Source organism: Neoarius graeffei, chromosome 10 (genome assembly GCF_027579695.1).
Source record: "Neoarius graeffei isolate fNeoGra1 chromosome 10, fNeoGra1.pri, whole genome shotgun sequence".
Taxonomy (NCBI): domain Eukaryota; kingdom Metazoa; phylum Chordata; class Actinopteri; order Siluriformes; family Ariidae; genus Neoarius; species Neoarius graeffei.
Window position 1 is genome coordinate 62,634,128 of NC_083578.1, and position 16,523 is coordinate 62,650,650.

Below are 16,523 nucleotides of genomic sequence, written 5' to 3' on the forward strand. Positions count from 1 at the left end.
TGAGGAAAATGATCCAATATTACACATCTGTGAGTGGCAAAAGTATGTGAACCTCCAGGATTAGCAGTTAATTTGAAGGTGAAATTAGAGTCAGGTGTTTTCAATCAGTTGGGATGACAATCAGGTGTGAGTGGGCAACCTGTTTTATTTAAAGAACAGGGATCTATCAAAGTCTGATCTTCACAACACATGTTTGTGGAAGTGTATCATGGCACGAACAAAGGAGATTTCTGAGGACCTCAGAAAAAGCGTTGTTGATGCTCATCAGGCTGGAAAAGGTTACAAAACCATCTCTAAAGAGTTTGGACTCCATCAATCCACAGTCACACAGATTGTGTATAAATGGAGGAAATTCAAGACCATTGTTACCCTCCCCAGGAGTAGTCGACCAACAAAGATCACTCCAAGAGCAAGGCGTGTAATAGTTGGCGAGGTCACAAAGGACCCCAAGGTAACTTCTAAGCAACTGAAGGCCTCTCTCACATTGGCTAATGTTAATGTTCATGAGTCCACCATCAGGAGAACACTGAACAACAATGGTCTGCATGGCAGGGTTGCAAGGAGAAAGCCACTGCTCTCCAAAAAGAACATTGCTGCTCGTCTGCAGTTTGCTAAAGATCATGTGGACAAGCCAGAAGGCTATTGGAAAACTGTTCTGTGGATGGATGAGACCAAAATAGAATTTTGGTTTAAATGAGAAGCGTTTTGTTTGGAGAAAGGAAACCACTGCATTCCAGCATAAGAACCTTATCCCATCTGTGAAACATGGCGGTGGTAGTATCAAGGTTTGGGTCTGTTTTGCTGCATCTGGGCCAGGACGGCTTGCCATCATTGATGGAACAATGAATTCTGAATTATACCAGCGAGTTCTAAAGGAAAATGTCAGGACATCTGTCCATGAACTGAATCTCAAGAGAAGGTGGTTCATACAGCAAGACAACGACCCTAAGGACACAAGTCATTCTACAAAAGAATGGTTAAAGAAGAATAAAGTTAATGTTTTGGAATGGCCAAGTCAAAGTCCTGACCTTAATCCAATCAAAATGTTGTGGAAGGACCTGAAGCGAGCAGTTTATGTGAGGAAACCCACCAACATCCCAGAGTTGAAGCTGTTCTGTACGGAGGAATGGGCTAAAATTCCTCCAAGCCGGTGTGCAGGACTGATCAACAGTTACCGGAAACATTTAGTTGCAGTTATTGCTGCACAAGGGGGTCACACCAGATACTGAAAGCAAATGTTCACATACTTTTGCCACTCATAGATATGTAATATTGGATCATTTTCCTCACTAAATAAATGACCAAGTATAATATTTTTATCTCATTTGTTGAACTGGGTTCTCTTTATCTATTTTTAGGACTTGTGTGAAAATCTGATGATATTTTAGGTCATATTTATGCAGAAATATAGAAAATTCTAAAGGGTTCACAAACTTTCAAGCACCACTGTAAACACATATCACCATCTGTAAAAGCAATAGTCATGCATGGAGAAACAGTGAAATAAACGTTTTACTGTTTGGACATTTTTATCACTACAGTTTATTCATACAAACCATAATTTCTCACTCTAATGTCTTTCCTTGACTGTTGCCATAATTGCTTTATCATCTTTCAGACTTACACATCAATTTGAGCTACGTAGAGCTTCATCTCCCTGACTGCAATGTCCAGCCGGTTATAAAGGCAGATGTAGTTGTCCTGGGTCTCAGTGTCCTCCTGCTTGAGGAGAAAACTGAGGCCTCCTTCACCCCGCGTGCGCCTCCTGCATGCCTCGATGCCTCCGTCTACTTCCTCCACCTCCTCGTTATCTAGACCCATGCAGCTCCAGGATGGGGCAGCCATACTGGTCACACAGTGGACCGTGTGGGACATGGGGTTCAGATTGGCTGAATAGGACGAAAAGGTAGACACTGAAATGCCTGATGAAGATTATGCTCGTGTTGACGATGTGAAGACATAGCCAGGTACCGCGTCCTAATTTTTTTCATGCTGAAAGTATACATCAGTCTAAGATTTTTACGTTTGTATTTCAATTATCTTCATAAAATGTACTTAAATATGCAAGTGAGGCAACAGATCATAAAAATAAAGTGTAAAAGGAAAGTGGCATCAAATGCAGAGGGACAAATGGAGCAGGTGGAGAGATAAGTGAAAGGTGGCATTCCTGAACACGATAAACCATCTTTATAAATACAGTAACGCTAGTGGATTTCCTCTAATAGCAATACTATCATTTAGCTACAAGCTCTGGCATCACATATGAAACATAAGCCCTTTGACCGAGAGAAGAAAAAAAAAAAGGGACAACTTGCACAACCTACTCCTGATACATACAGCAATCTCAATTAGCGCCATCATCATCAGAATAATTTGAAGCATCTCTGACTGCATCAAAACTGCTGAGCAGGTGTGAAGAGAAGCACTTGGACCAAACAACCTCAAAGAGGAGCCATAACAGCACAACTGGTGCAGTTCCGTGTAGACGCAACCATGTCTAGTGGCAGGTGCAGTAACAAACAAAAACCAGACATAATGTGGGCTTAATGTGTTGCAAGTGAATATGAATACAAAAAAAACCCAACAACACTGAAACCTCACACCATCACTAATTCAAACTTATTTCTTAGCATGTAGCGCACAACGTACATTACACATAAAACTAACAACGAACACATGTACAAACAAAGCACTGAAATAAAGTTAACACAATACATGTGGCACTATTTAGCTTGGACTTTTATTGGCTGAATCAACCTAAAGGGCGAACATCAAGCCGTGAGCAACACGAAAACAAATCCTCAGCTTTAAGGTGCAGGAAATGGGAGAGCGTGCTCCTCAGGGATGATGAGGTGAGCTGACATCACTGAGAGCCACTCAGCATGGCCTAATGGAGTCGTAATGGAAGGTTGATGGAAGCAATTTCAACCTGAGAGCTTTAAAACGGTTCTGATTTGCTGTGGGAATAGTCATTACGGCAAGGCACGAAATTTACGAGGCCCTCATGGTTTAAACTGTATGCTTTAATTATTTATTTCGTGATGTTTAAGTATTATCAAGTGGAGTTTTGTTCAGTGGAATTATTGTATCAGGGATACAATCTAGCTAATTGCTTTGACAGCCAACCATGACGTGAGGAGGTTTTAATTAATTAATTTATTTATTTATTGGGGGGGGGGGATTTTTAATACTCTACACACTATATGCTGCTATATTTATCCAAGTGTGAATCATTGCACTTTTCAATGAATACTACAAAACCAAATGTCAAAACAATACAAATTTAGACATTTTCCCCCCAAACATCTCATCTCATCTCATCTCAAGCCGCTTTATCCTTCTACAGGGTCGCAGGCAAGCTGGAGCCTATCCCAGCTGACTACGGGCGAAAGGCAGGGTACACCCTGGACAAGTCGCCAGGTCATCACAGGGCTGACACATAGACACAGACAACCATTCACACTCACATTCACACCTACGGTCAATTTAGAGTCACCAGTTAACCTAACCTGCATGTCTTTGGACTGTGGGGGACACCGGAGCACCCGGAGGAAACCCACGCGGACATGGGGAGAACATGCAAACTCCACACAGAAAGGCCCTCGCCGGCCCCGGGGCTCGAACCCAGGACCTTCTTGCTGTGAGGCGACAGCGCTAACCACTACACCACCGTGCCGCCCCTCCCCCCAAACATGTTAATCAAAATTTCAGAATGATGGAACCATGTTTTGAAGTGTGAAAAATGACAAAATTAGAGTATCAATTTTCTCAAATGAACACCAACCTTGGTCTGGGTCGAGGCCAAAAAAGGAATTCTTGCGCCCGAAGCGGATGCTGAAGGCACGGCCAGCTGACGTGCTGCTCTTGGGGCATGAAACCTGCATCAGGTTCAGGTGGCAATTGGTGGGCACGAAGTCCATGCAGCCCAGGGCATGAGGTTTAGTGCTAGCCTGCTTAAACATGGGCGAACCCTTATTCTGCAGTTCGTCTGCAAACTGAGAATGCGGGGGAAAAAAATAATAATAAGGGGGGGTGTAAACTTTTATGTCTGAAAGAAAGAATAAAGAAATAAAATGGGCTTTTCACACCTGTTGGTAGCTGCAGATACGTTTGCGTATACTCTCCAGTTTGGTGTCGCAGATGTTTCTGAACTCGTACTGCGGCATCGACACGACACGCTCGCTCTGAGCGATCAGCTGACTGCAGCTCGTCACAAAATGGCTGTCGTCTTTAGAAAAGGCTTCCAAGATCTGAAACAAAGCATATAGTGTAAAAAATAATTCTCACTGGACAGAGGAATTCACTAGACATCCAAATTCAAAATATTCTCATCCCAATGATATTTTTATGATTATCTACCTTCGCTGTAAGGCTGAAGCAGCCCTTTGGCTCCACCATCTTCTCCAGAACATGGTGCTTGATCCCGGCTGAGCTCACGTACTCATACAGGACACCATGTTCCAGGTGCACGTTGTCCACCATCATATTAACCCGTGGGACATCTCCAGACAGGGATAAATGTTGCAGACGTCTGACTACAATGTCAAATCAACAAGGAAAGAATGTGAAAGAGCTACACATTATTTATTCATCTTCAGTAAGAGCTTTATAATTGGTCAGAGTGGTGGTGGTGGATCCAGAGCCTATCCAGGGAACACCGTGGACGTAGGCGGGTGCCCCATCCGGGGAGTATTCACACACCCATTCACATTCATCCACTCATCCTGGGGGCAATTACTGGGTTTCAGTCACGTGACTTTTCTTAGCGGTTTTACCAGAAGTGAAATAGCTGGTGGTCTAAACGGCTGCCGTAGTGCAAACAACTAGCGATAATTTATCAGAGTATGCTCGTAATCTAGAAGCCGCTGCTGGCTTTAGATATATTCAGAAGATTGCTATGTGCAATGGAATCGACCCCTACAGTCTGGGACAGAAGGATTTGTCATACGATCTCGAAAACTACCCTTCAGTCGAGTTCCCAGACATCTCGAACTATCTGGTGTTGCAGACGTCCTTCTACACCGCAAAACAGATGAAAGTGTGGAAGAGTATGGAGGCTTACAACTGTTTTGTATGTGGCTGGGTAAAGGACCTCGGTATCAAGTCGCTGCTGAATTATTGTTTTTGCCCGTGTAAGTATGGTTTTTTTGAAGCTTTTCGTTTGCGTCTTTACAATGAAGCGCTGCAAGTTGAAGTGTAAAACAGTAGTTTGCTTGATTCTCACTCACGTTGGCTCTTATCTCTCAGGCAAATCATTCACAAAGATCATCAGAAACCCCTTTAAAGACCTGGATCTTAGTTAAACAGGACGGAGACGTGATCACGGCGCATTGTAACTGTACGGCTGGGGAAGAATTTTGTCGCGACCTTCATGCATATGGACTTTTTCAGGAGTAAACAAAGAAACAGCTGGGGACTTTAGCACTTCGTGACTAAAAGAAAGTACCGTAAAATAACGACACATAGCAAGAAAAGTACTTGGAAAACACTAAGGACAGAGCTGAGAGGGAGATACAAACTGTTCACGAAGCGATCAATGCAAACTCGAGCATGCTTCGACTCGGCTCCCTTCGATTTCAGTGAGAGGTTCAAAAGCCACCTTTCTCAACGTCTTTTTGTGAAATCCTGTGTTCGTTCACCCTTTATTAGTTCACAGGGAACCCTGAAGAAACTTTTATCAGTTTCACAGTTTGATCAATTCGAACAACCTAAAACAACGCAAGCGTAAGGCATTTTTCATGCGAGCAATGCACCTTCTCCGTACAAACGCTTTGTCAACTGAGCTTTAGGTGGGGTTTACATTAGACCGTATCAGCGGATCATCAGATTAACGTTTTTAAAACGATTAGTGTGCACACAGCAACGCCAATACACGATTCGCGTGCACACAGCAATGCCAATACACAGATACGCTCGGCTCCGCAGGCATCCTGCGCTCCAAATCACTCCGCCCTGAACAGCGAGTGCCCTCTGGAGGGTGCGCACTCCGGCCCTGCGCAGCTCACAGAGCGCGCGAGTATAGCGCACGAGCAGTAGTTCGGGACTGAGCCGCTGTGTGTGTGATCCCAGTGCATATCGGGTATGCGTGTCACTTACCACTTGCAAGTGGAAGGATGGCAAGCCTAAAGACAATCATAACTACACAATGGGCAGTATTTGCATCAGTATTTGCAGTATTTTCATACTTTTATACTCTTTAATGAAAGGTGATACAAGGCGGAAGTCCGCGCCGTTTTTCAGCAGTCGCGTCACATGACCAACGCCAGCGACTCAGGAAGGTGGATGTCACAGTGACGTTGTCCAATGACGACGCCAGCTAGAGCTCAGCACAGCGTATCCGCGTATTCTCAATGTTTACACAGCACCGGACCAGACACGATCTAGATTGAATACGTGAACCCTGGCGGATTCCCGTTTCCCGGCGTTTTAATGTAAACGGACAGTGCATCTGCGAAGAAAACGAGACAGATACGGTCTAATGTAAACTTGGCCTTAGTAGACCACCAGCTAAGGTTTTGAATAACTAATGAGGCGGATGTGACGTCACGTGAAACAAAGCAATTTGTGAAACAAAGCCGATCCATCTACATCTAAATGCATGTTTTAAGGAGGTAAAAGGACACCAGACAACCTGGAGGAAACCCAGGTGGACACAGGGAGAACCTGCAAAACTCCACAGTTCTGTTTATATTAGCCATCAGCTTAGCTTGATGAGTATCTCTACGGATCACATAAACTAAATAAACACATCCTTCCAAGCACAACTGCCACAACCGTCACAGCCAGAGAAACCACAGTACCTGTTCCATTAGTGCAGCCGTTTTCCTCTGCATCTGAACCATTCTCAGAAAGGCACGAGCTGAACGCCTGTTCCTCCACGTCGTCATACACACGATACACCCACTGACTGTAACCCTGCATTAATACATGCACAGAAGAGAAGAGAGCAACAGCGATGAAACTGCTGGCGCATAAATCCAGCTCTATGCAATTTAATCCAATAACAAGAAATGGTTGACATCAAAAGTTTGCACCCCCTAGAGTTTGTATATGAAAAAAAAAAAGAAAACTGAACTGAAAATGTACAGAAACATGATCAACAAATATACTAAAAATGTTGAATCGTAAAAACGTGTGTTAATCCTAGAACTAGATAATTCGAAAGGTGTGGCAAAATAAAGAGAAAAATAGTTGCCCCTGATCTGTGACCCTCTCAGTTTTGAAGAATAACAGAAGAATGTGTTCCATCTGAAGATGTCAAGCAGAACGAAGAGCAGGGGTGAGCTACGGATGTGTGGGCAACTGAAACATTTCAACTGAAAGGATCTTAATATGCTCCTGTGATAAAAGAACATCTGTGAAATCTAACAGACTAAATGTCTTGCTGGTACAAACTGAAGGTCTTTGTCTATTTCGCTTTGCCCTAAGGATATGCAAACATTCACACGGAGCTGTAAAATTAATTATCTACAGCAGCCAGCGGATCTTACCTGCTCCTTCTCATCCTGTTCTGGCTGATAGCTGCTGAAGTGCTCCAGAACCTCCTCGTAGCTGCTCTGGCTCATGTTGGCACCATTTACTTTGAGCACACACTGGCCGGGCTGCAGGCCTGCTGCAGCGGCCTCTGACCCTACACACACACAGCAATGAAAAGTGATGTCAGAGCACACTGAATTGAGACATTCTACAAATAGCAACACACAGGCAAGGACTACGTGTCCTTTTTTATTTGTTATTGCTTACGGACGTGTCCGTGTGTAAAATGCCATCGTAAAGCGCACCAAATCAGATCTATTTTGATTGAAGTAGATCCAGACGACAATAAAAAAGGCACACATTGTTGAGACTGGCGAATTATAAAAGACCATGGCAGCCTAAACAAAAAAAAAGCCAGAGACTACAAACCAGTCTGAAGAGAAACAGCACTGAGGTGAGTGAAGCTTCAATATGCCAAGCCAGTATGTAATATTACTTAAACTATGCCTCAAACACGCCTTTCCTCAAACACATCTCCACCTTCTCCTGCACTCAGTACACTTACACCAAGTGAAAACCCTGTATTTATATGAAAACAAGATTGCGCTGAATTATATGCTCACTTTTATTACAGAGTTAATATTGCACATTTCATTTCTACCCCTCGCTTGATTATATGAGCGTAGTCTATATACAGTACCACTGCTGCAGTAAGTGCAACATGCTGAGGCATTTTCCATAATAAAATCCATCATCAACACATTGTAAATCTGTACCTTTGCTGTAAATGTCTATCTAAACAACTGTATGTATAACATAGTTTGGCAGTCACGCCTGATTGTGAGGTAGGGCTATTTTTAGTGGTCCAGATGTTTATCACGGAGTACTGCAGTCTCTGTTATGAATCCGTTTTTTCCCTTTCAGTGCTTAGTTTAGTGCGGACACATCTGCTTCACAGGTTAGAGGGTGAAAGGCAATTACATTCTTGCATTTGAGGAAATGAAAAGGCTTTGCGTCAGAGAATCTGATTAAATTAATACTCCGTGAAACCAACAGTGTCCTTAGAAGATTTATTTGGAACTGAAGTTGAAATTGTTTCATTACAGCAGGGCAAATTAAAAAGAATACGAATAGCAAGAGAGGTACAATTATGAAAGGAAAAGAAACAGCGCAAAGCAGCTTCAGATATCAAAAACATCAAGATGTATTTTTGATGGTTTCTGCAACACACACACACACACACACACACACACTCACCTTTCTTCACAGCATGCACATATGGAGGACAGGATCCATGCAGTTTGAATGACAGGCCATCTTGACAGTCTGGAATCTTCACGAGCCTTTCACAGACAAAGGGAGGAACATCCCAAGTCCTTACACTTTTTTTTTCACAATTTTATATGAAATTCCCATCATGACTGACTTCAAAATGCATTTAAAATCATCTAGTCCCATATGTTTCATAGATAACTGAAAAGCATTTGGGTACCATCTTACTCTCTACTTCCGGCTTTGAAATCCTTGATGCCTGATTTGTTTGAGAATCGTTTAAAGGTGCAGTTTGTACATTTGAACATTTAAAAGTGCTTCTGGATTTAATAATCATATCATTTCAAAAGGTAACTTTGAACAACTTGCAATATTTCCATACAATAAATCTGGCCAGTTTCATCATTTCAGGCTTTGTTCTGTTGACACTTTTCTGGCCCAGAAATTACTTGAAGTAAAGCTGTTCAGCTCTGCCACTTTAACTTAAGAATTTAACAATTTAGATGTTCCAGTTTAAAAAAAACAACAACATTTTAAAGCTTAATGGTCGTTAAAGAAGACTATCGAATTGGTATCGGTATCAGCCGATACTCAAGGTTTGAGTATTGGTATCAGTATCAGAAAAGAAAAAGCCGTCAAGTGTTCGATTGTGGTCCAGATGTGGACCCAGAAAAGCAGTTCACTTGAAGCACTCAAAAAATACTGCAGCAGACCTGCTCAACAATGAAAACATGACCCAAATTCAATAACAGTCACATACAATTATGTTAATTATTTCGCTGAAGGCAGCACATCAAGAAAGGAAAGCATATTCACAGACTTTTACAGATAGTGGGGAAAACAAGTATTTGATCCTTTGCTGATTTTGTTGGTTTACCCACTAAGAAAGACTTGATCAGTCTGTAATTTTAATGGTAGGTGTATTCTAACATGTGGAGACAGAATATCAAAAAGAAAATCCAGAAAATAACTTTTAAATATCTATATTAATTTATTTGTATTTTATTGAGAAAAAGAAGTATTTGATCCCCTAGTAACCATCAAGAGTTCTTGTTAATACAGACAAGTTAGACTCTCCAAATTACCTTGTCACCTAAATTGAAGACACCTGATATCACTAATGACTTGTATAAAAGCCACCTGGCCACAGAATCAATCAGTTTGTCAGACTCCAAACTCTCCAACATGGGAAAGACTAAAGAGCTTTCTGTGGATTTAAGGGAGAAGATTGTAGACCTGCACAAGACCGGTATGGGCTACAAAACCATTAGCAAGAAGCTGGGCGTTAAGGTGACAACTGTTGGTGCAATTGTGCGCAAGTACAAGACTCACAACATGATCATCAATCGACCTAGGTCTGGGGCTCCAAACAAGATCTCACCTCATGGGGTTTCCAGGATCATGAGAACGGTGAGAAATAGACCTAATACAACACGGGCAGAGTTAGTGGATGATCTTAAAGCAGCTGGGATCACAGTCACCAAGCAAACAGTTGGTAACACTTTACACCGCAATGGTCTAACATCTTGCAGCGCTCGCAAAGTACCCCTGCTGAAGAAAGCACATGTGCAGGCCCGCCTGAACTTTGCCAGTGAACATCTGAATGACCTGGAGAGTGACTGGGAGAAGGTGTTATGGTCAGATGAGACCAAAATTGAGCTCTTTGGCATCAATTCAACCCGTCGTGTCTAGAGGGAGAGACATGCTGCTTATGACCCCAAGAACACCATCCCCACTGTCAAGCATGGAGGTGGTAACATTATGCTTTGGGGGTGTTTTTCTGCACAGGGCACAGGGCTACTTCACCGTATCAATGGGAGGATGGACGGCGCCATGTACCGTAAAATCCTAGGTGAAAACCTCCTTCCCTCTGCCAGGAAGCTTAAAATGGGTCGTGGATGGGTCTTCCAGCAGGATAATGACCCAAAGCATACAGCCAAGGCAACCAAGGAATGGCTGAAGAAGAAACATATCAAGGTCATGGAGTGGCCCCAGCCAGTCTCCGGACCGGAATCCTATAGAAAATCTATGGAGAGAGCTGAAGCTCAGAGTTGCCAAGCGACAGCCACGGAATCTTGATGATTTAGAGGTCACTTGCAAAGAAGAGTGGACCAAAATTCCTCCTAATATGTGCAGAAACCTGGTCATCAACTACAAAAAACGTCTGACCTCTGTGCTTGCTAATAAGGGGTTTGCCACAAAGTACTAAGTCCTTTTGGCAAGAGGGTTCAAATACTTATTTTCCTCAATAAAATGCAAATAAATTAATACAAATTCTTTAAAGTCGATTTCTTGATTTTCTTTGTGATATTCTGTCTCAGCATGTTAGACTACACCTACCATTAATATTACAGACTGATCGAGTCTTTATTAGTGGCCAAACCAACAAAATCAGCAAGGGATCAAATACTTGTTTTCCCCACTGTATACAGTACTGTGCAGAAGTCTCAGGCACCTTATATTTTCGTAGTACAAACTTTGTTACAGACTTCTTTTTTTATGACTTCTACATTACAGAACCAGTACAAAAACACTTTAGATTTCCAAACATTAGTTTTCCAGCAGGGCGGCATGGTGGTGTAGTGGTTAGCGCTGTCGCCTCACAGCAAGAAGGTCCGGGTTCGAGCCCCGTGGCCGGCGAGGGCCTTTCTGTGTGGAGTTTGCATGTTCTCCCCGTGTCCGCGTGGGTTTCCTCCGGGTGCTCCGGTTTCCCCCACAGTCCAAAGACATGCAGGTTAGGTTAACTGGTGACTCTAAATTGAGCGTAGGTGTGAATGTGAGTGTGAATGGTTGTCTGTGTCTATGTGTCAGCCCTGTGATGACCTGGCGACTTGTCCAGGGTGTACCCCGCCTTTCGCCCGTAGTCAGCTGGGATAGGCTCCAGCTTGCCTGCGACCCTGTAGAACAGGATAAAGCGGCTAGAGATAATGAGATGAGATGAGTTTTCCAGCACAAAATTAAATGCTACAGAAAAATTTTGTATGTCAGTAAAGAAAGCAGCATATTACATAAGAGACACTTTTCAGACAAAAACATAATGAAGGCTGCTGGGTTTTGCTGCAAAATTAAGAAGCAAGTCTGACAAAGTGTCCAGAAGAACTGTGGCTGATCTGTAAGATGCTCAGTAAAACCTACAGCTCGTTTCTTTATAAAACTGCACTGACTGTACCTGAGACAACTATTTGGGTCGTCACACCAAACAATGACTATTTTCATGCATTACTGCTCACTGATCTTTATGGTATTTAAGTCGAAACGTTTAATTTCATTATTTTTAAAGGCATCTTTGCTCTACAGCATTTCACTGCATGTGCCTCAGGCTTTTGCACAGTACTGTCGATCTAGGCATGGCTTATTTAAAAATGTCAATGACAAAAATTGAATGTTTAAAGATCAATGGACAGAGAAGTGTGCATTTATTCTGCATGCCGAGTCCAAAACAGATGTCTCATCTGTTCAGAGTCTGTTACGCTAGTCAAAAGTGGTAATATGAAACTCCACAGCAAAACAAAACATACACTGTCAGAAATAGGGGTAGAGTAGGAGTCCATTTCTGTACCCCAAGGTACAAGCTACACTAATGTACCCCTTAGGGCTCATTTTTGGACCTCAAGGTAACTGTGTGTATCTTGCTAGGGCCAAAAAGGTACATATATGTTCCCAAGGTACAAATAAATACCTTAGAGGGTACTGCCTTGGTGACAAGCCATTGTACCACTAAAAGTACAATAATATGCTTTATTTTTTTTGCGGTCCAGTTTCCATCAAATCCTGTGCTCTGATTGGCTGGCGAGCAGGTCTGTATCCTACGGTACGGACCCCAGATATGGACCTCTAGCGACTCGCTCATTCACAACAACAAACATAGTAGCAATTTTGTCAACATTTATCTTTTTTTTTTTAAATAAGATTTATTTATAAGATTTTTATCAAAAATCTTATACATTTTTGCCAGCATTTCTCAGGAGAATAGCATTAATTTTACAGCATGGATAGCGATAACGACAGTCTTCACAGCGAAAGCGAGTTTTACTACCCTGAGGAAGAAGAAATAAAAGAAAACATTTCAGGAGAAAGCTAAAAACCTCTAACTGCTGGTAATGCCGAGCAAAAACATGGCTGAATCCTGAATGACTCAATTTTGTATAAATAGGGGACTACATAGGCGGCAAAATGTAGTTTTTTTCCTGCCATGGAAGTGCACTTGTATACTGAGGAGGAAGCAATTTGCATTACAGCCGTGAATGAGGATTCAAAATGGCAGCTCGGCTCGGTTTTCCCTTTCGGGCGCTCTCGTTTTCTGTTAGAATTTGGGAAAGAAAAAATTTAATATTATTATTTAAAAAGCCTGTAACTGTTGCTAACACCGAGCAAAAACATGGCTGAATCCTGAATGACTCAATTTTCTATAAATAGGGGACTACATAGTCGCCAAAATTTAGTTTTTTTCTTCCTGCTATGGAAGTGCACTTGTATACCGAGGAGGAAGGAATTTGCATTACAGCTGTGAATGAGGATTCAAAATGGCGGCTCGGCTCAGTTTTCCCTTTCGGGCGCTCTCGTTTTCGGTTAGAATTTGGTAAAGAAAAAAATAAATATATTATTTACCAGCTTAAGGTCGGTCCGTATGGTGAAATACCGTGACCTCGGCCTTGAATACTGACCTCGGCCCAGAGGGCCTTGCTCAGTACTTTCAAGACCTCGGTCACGGTATTTCACCATACGGACCGACCTTAAGCTGGTAAATAATATATTTATTTTTTGAGAATAACCACTTCAAATTATCATATTTATTGCTATGAACTTCACAAAGTTTAGCTGAATACCGCTGCATTTATCTTTCATGGTTTCAACAGTGGGAATACAAAAAAGAGCGAGGGCGGTCAGTGTTTTCATTACAATTGTAATCGCCTCGCAGGCAGTAAACTGCTCCTTTACACATACAAAACAACTCCAAACACTTCCTATAGACACATCTGCCGTGTTTATGTCCCAGAGCTGTAACACTAGTCGTAACTCTATCACTTAAAAGTGCTTACACTAGAGCAGGCGTAAGCGATGTATGTATTGAGAGTATATCTGGTTACCACTATAAAGAGAGACTCACTCTTTGTTTTTGGTGGCAACCAGCAGCCTGAGAGAACGGCGTATACAGAAAGACTGGTTGATCATCATCTCCACCTCAGAGAAAGGTCTCAGGAACACCAGGTCTTCGTTAATGGAGTAGATCTTTCTTCCTGCCTGCAACCCTGCCATCTGCACACAGTGAAACAACACAGAAACAAGCAAATACATTACTGAGCTGTTATTTCTCCCACAAAAATAAAGAATATGTTTAGAACTAGCTGAAGTAAACTCATTTACAAGCTTAGCGAGGGCTAAGAACGAGCAAATATTACAGCAAATTTTACAATAATTATGATTTTTCTTCTTCTTATTATTTTTGCGTCAGAGTAGAATGGAAAAAAAACAAAAACAAACCACAAAACAAAAGGTGGATTTCAATCCACACCGTTTTTCACAAAGAATCCAGGCTTAATTTTCACACTGAATAGGACTTTATGTCAGGTGCCAGAGTGAAAGCACTAAAATAAGGGCTATTTAATTATACAGCTGTGATGCTGGATAATGCAGGCCTCTATGTCCTCTCACACACACACAGGGTCACTGTGACTGTGCACTGCTTGTGGAAACAAATCACTTCCTTCTGCACAGAAGTGTTTAGTATTCCTGACCCTAGCACTCTGATTCCAGCCTTTCTGACTGGTGTCTGTTTTATCCCTGGACCTGCCAGAGTTTCTCCCCTTTCACTGGTCAGCTTTAGCAGCAGAGGACAGACAGAGGCCTTGTTGCATTCTAAAACAGAAAGAGATGAAAGAGAAGATGAGCACAATGGAGGAGGAGAGGAGGTCTGGATGGGCCAGCTCCAGGAATGGCAATATATATTCCTTTAAAAAAAAAAAAACACTGCTGATGGTCTGTTACCCCAAGTTCATACCAGCAAGCTACAAGGTCACATGCATTGCCTGTAGTTTGCCTATTGTGGATGTTTAGCAAATGCTTCTACTGTCATGTGTGGGTGTGCACCACCGAGCCCCCCAACAATAAATGGTAGTAGAAAAAATGTACAGCCTATGGAGTATTTTCACTGATGTCACAGATTTTTGTTTATCACGCATCGTCCGCAGCAATATGCTGGGCAAACAAAGAACTATAGCTGCGACAGCTAATGAAGAAAATCGAGAGGACTGCGGTCAGTACAATCTCTCTCTGAAATGATAAAATTGTATATTATACCAGCAGATTGTGTTACATCCAAAAGCTGAAACATGCAGACATCACAGATCCATATAATTTACCCACAATGTATTTATTTATTCTGCCCACTACGCGCACTCAGTGTGCACACGTACGGGTTAAATACAGAGGAGGAATGTGACAAAAATAAAAGGCTGATTCTTCTTAATTTACCAACAAATGTATTTATTCCACTTGAAAAGTGTATGGCTACCAGATTTGGGACAGATGGGACACTACAACATCCTGAACTATTTAGTATTTGGGACTTCTAAATACACCAGAGATGCTAAAGGCTTACAAAAGTACAGATGTCTACTGATATTTCGAGGCAGGTTTTGTACCAGAATGTTATGGGAAATTCCAGATAAAGAAAAATACCTTATTATGACAAAGGTAAACTCTAACGTGGACTTCTAATAGTAATAAACGAGCCAGGGCCTAGATCTAGCATATTTTATGGTGTTTAGCCTCATCTACATTATCAGTACATAACAAACATGCTGCTAGTCTCGCCAAGCATTAGGTCTAATAAAATATATTGCGTCCAAAGCCCACATTCAGATCTACATTTTAACATTGCACAGAGCTTTCATACTAACCTGATATAAAATGTTCTCCACACACACAGGAATTTTTTTCCCCCCATTTAACTGCAGCTCGCCATTTTTCTCATCTTTCTGGGTTCACCAGGAAATGGTGAAAAGTTAAACCAGGCTTAATTTCATGTCTCTTATTACATCCAAAAGTACTACAGGTCTCTGGCATTGTTTTTTAGATGTAACTTCTACAAGTTTAGCTGTAGATGTTTACTGAATTTGGCTTACAATCACTTGTGCCGGTCGCTGACAAACACAAAGCTTGCCAGGCAACATGGCCGGGTAAACAAATCTGCAGTTGCGATGATGTCATGTGAAAGTCCTCAATAGTCCATTATACACATCGCTTTTTTAAAAAACTATATTTAAAGTTTGATTTACATGTTACATGCTAGGCTTCATACTAGCTTCACTAGCAGATAAGCCAAGCAAGCTGACTCTACTGCTTATGTACACTCGCCACACTCCTTACAAGCTTTATTTTATTTATTAGAAATCTCAGTTGTCACTTTCTGCAGTGTCACTCGGCACTGTTGCTGAAATCACTGCTGTGTGTTACATAGGAAATGAACTGTCGCTTGAGACTTTGCTACTTAGTAGGTCATAGATGCGTCAGCAAAGCCTGCTGGCCTGCGTCCAATAGATGCGTCTATTGGACGCATCTATTGGACGCCATCTAGATTGGGCAAACCTGGAGCCCAAATCTAGATGGTGCTTCACTAGGATCACTTAACCTGACTCTTACTGATAGGGTGCACAAATCTACAGTTTGGGCTAGAAAGAAATCAGCCTCCGGGCATATGTTTTATTTTGAAAGAAAAAGGCGGCTTAGAAATGTTATTTAAATGGGAATAATAAAATCTTGGCTATTTGTTGGCG

General features: G+C 42.0%; 1 protein-coding gene across 1 annotated transcript in view; it reads right to left on the minus strand.

Annotated features, from left to right (window-relative positions):
• prex1 (phosphatidylinositol-3,4,5-trisphosphate-dependent Rac exchange factor 1) overlaps positions 1–16,523 on the minus strand; it is a 196,807-nt gene that overhangs the window by 30,530 nt on the left and 149,754 nt on the right. Inside the window, exons 18-25 of the mRNA XM_060932042.1 lie at positions 13,856–14,004; positions 8,734–8,819; positions 7,491–7,630; positions 6,801–6,915; positions 4,360–4,535; positions 4,089–4,250; positions 3,785–3,995; positions 1,625–1,889 (exon numbers count right to left, since the gene is read on the minus strand). Coding sequence (XP_060788025.1) covers positions 1,625–1,889; positions 3,785–3,995; positions 4,089–4,250; positions 4,360–4,535; positions 6,801–6,915; positions 7,491–7,630; positions 8,734–8,819; positions 13,856–14,004 — 1,304 coding nt within the window. The remainder of the gene's footprint in view (positions 1–1,624; positions 1,890–3,784; positions 3,996–4,088; positions 4,251–4,359; positions 4,536–6,800; positions 6,916–7,490; positions 7,631–8,733; positions 8,820–13,855; positions 14,005–16,523) is intronic.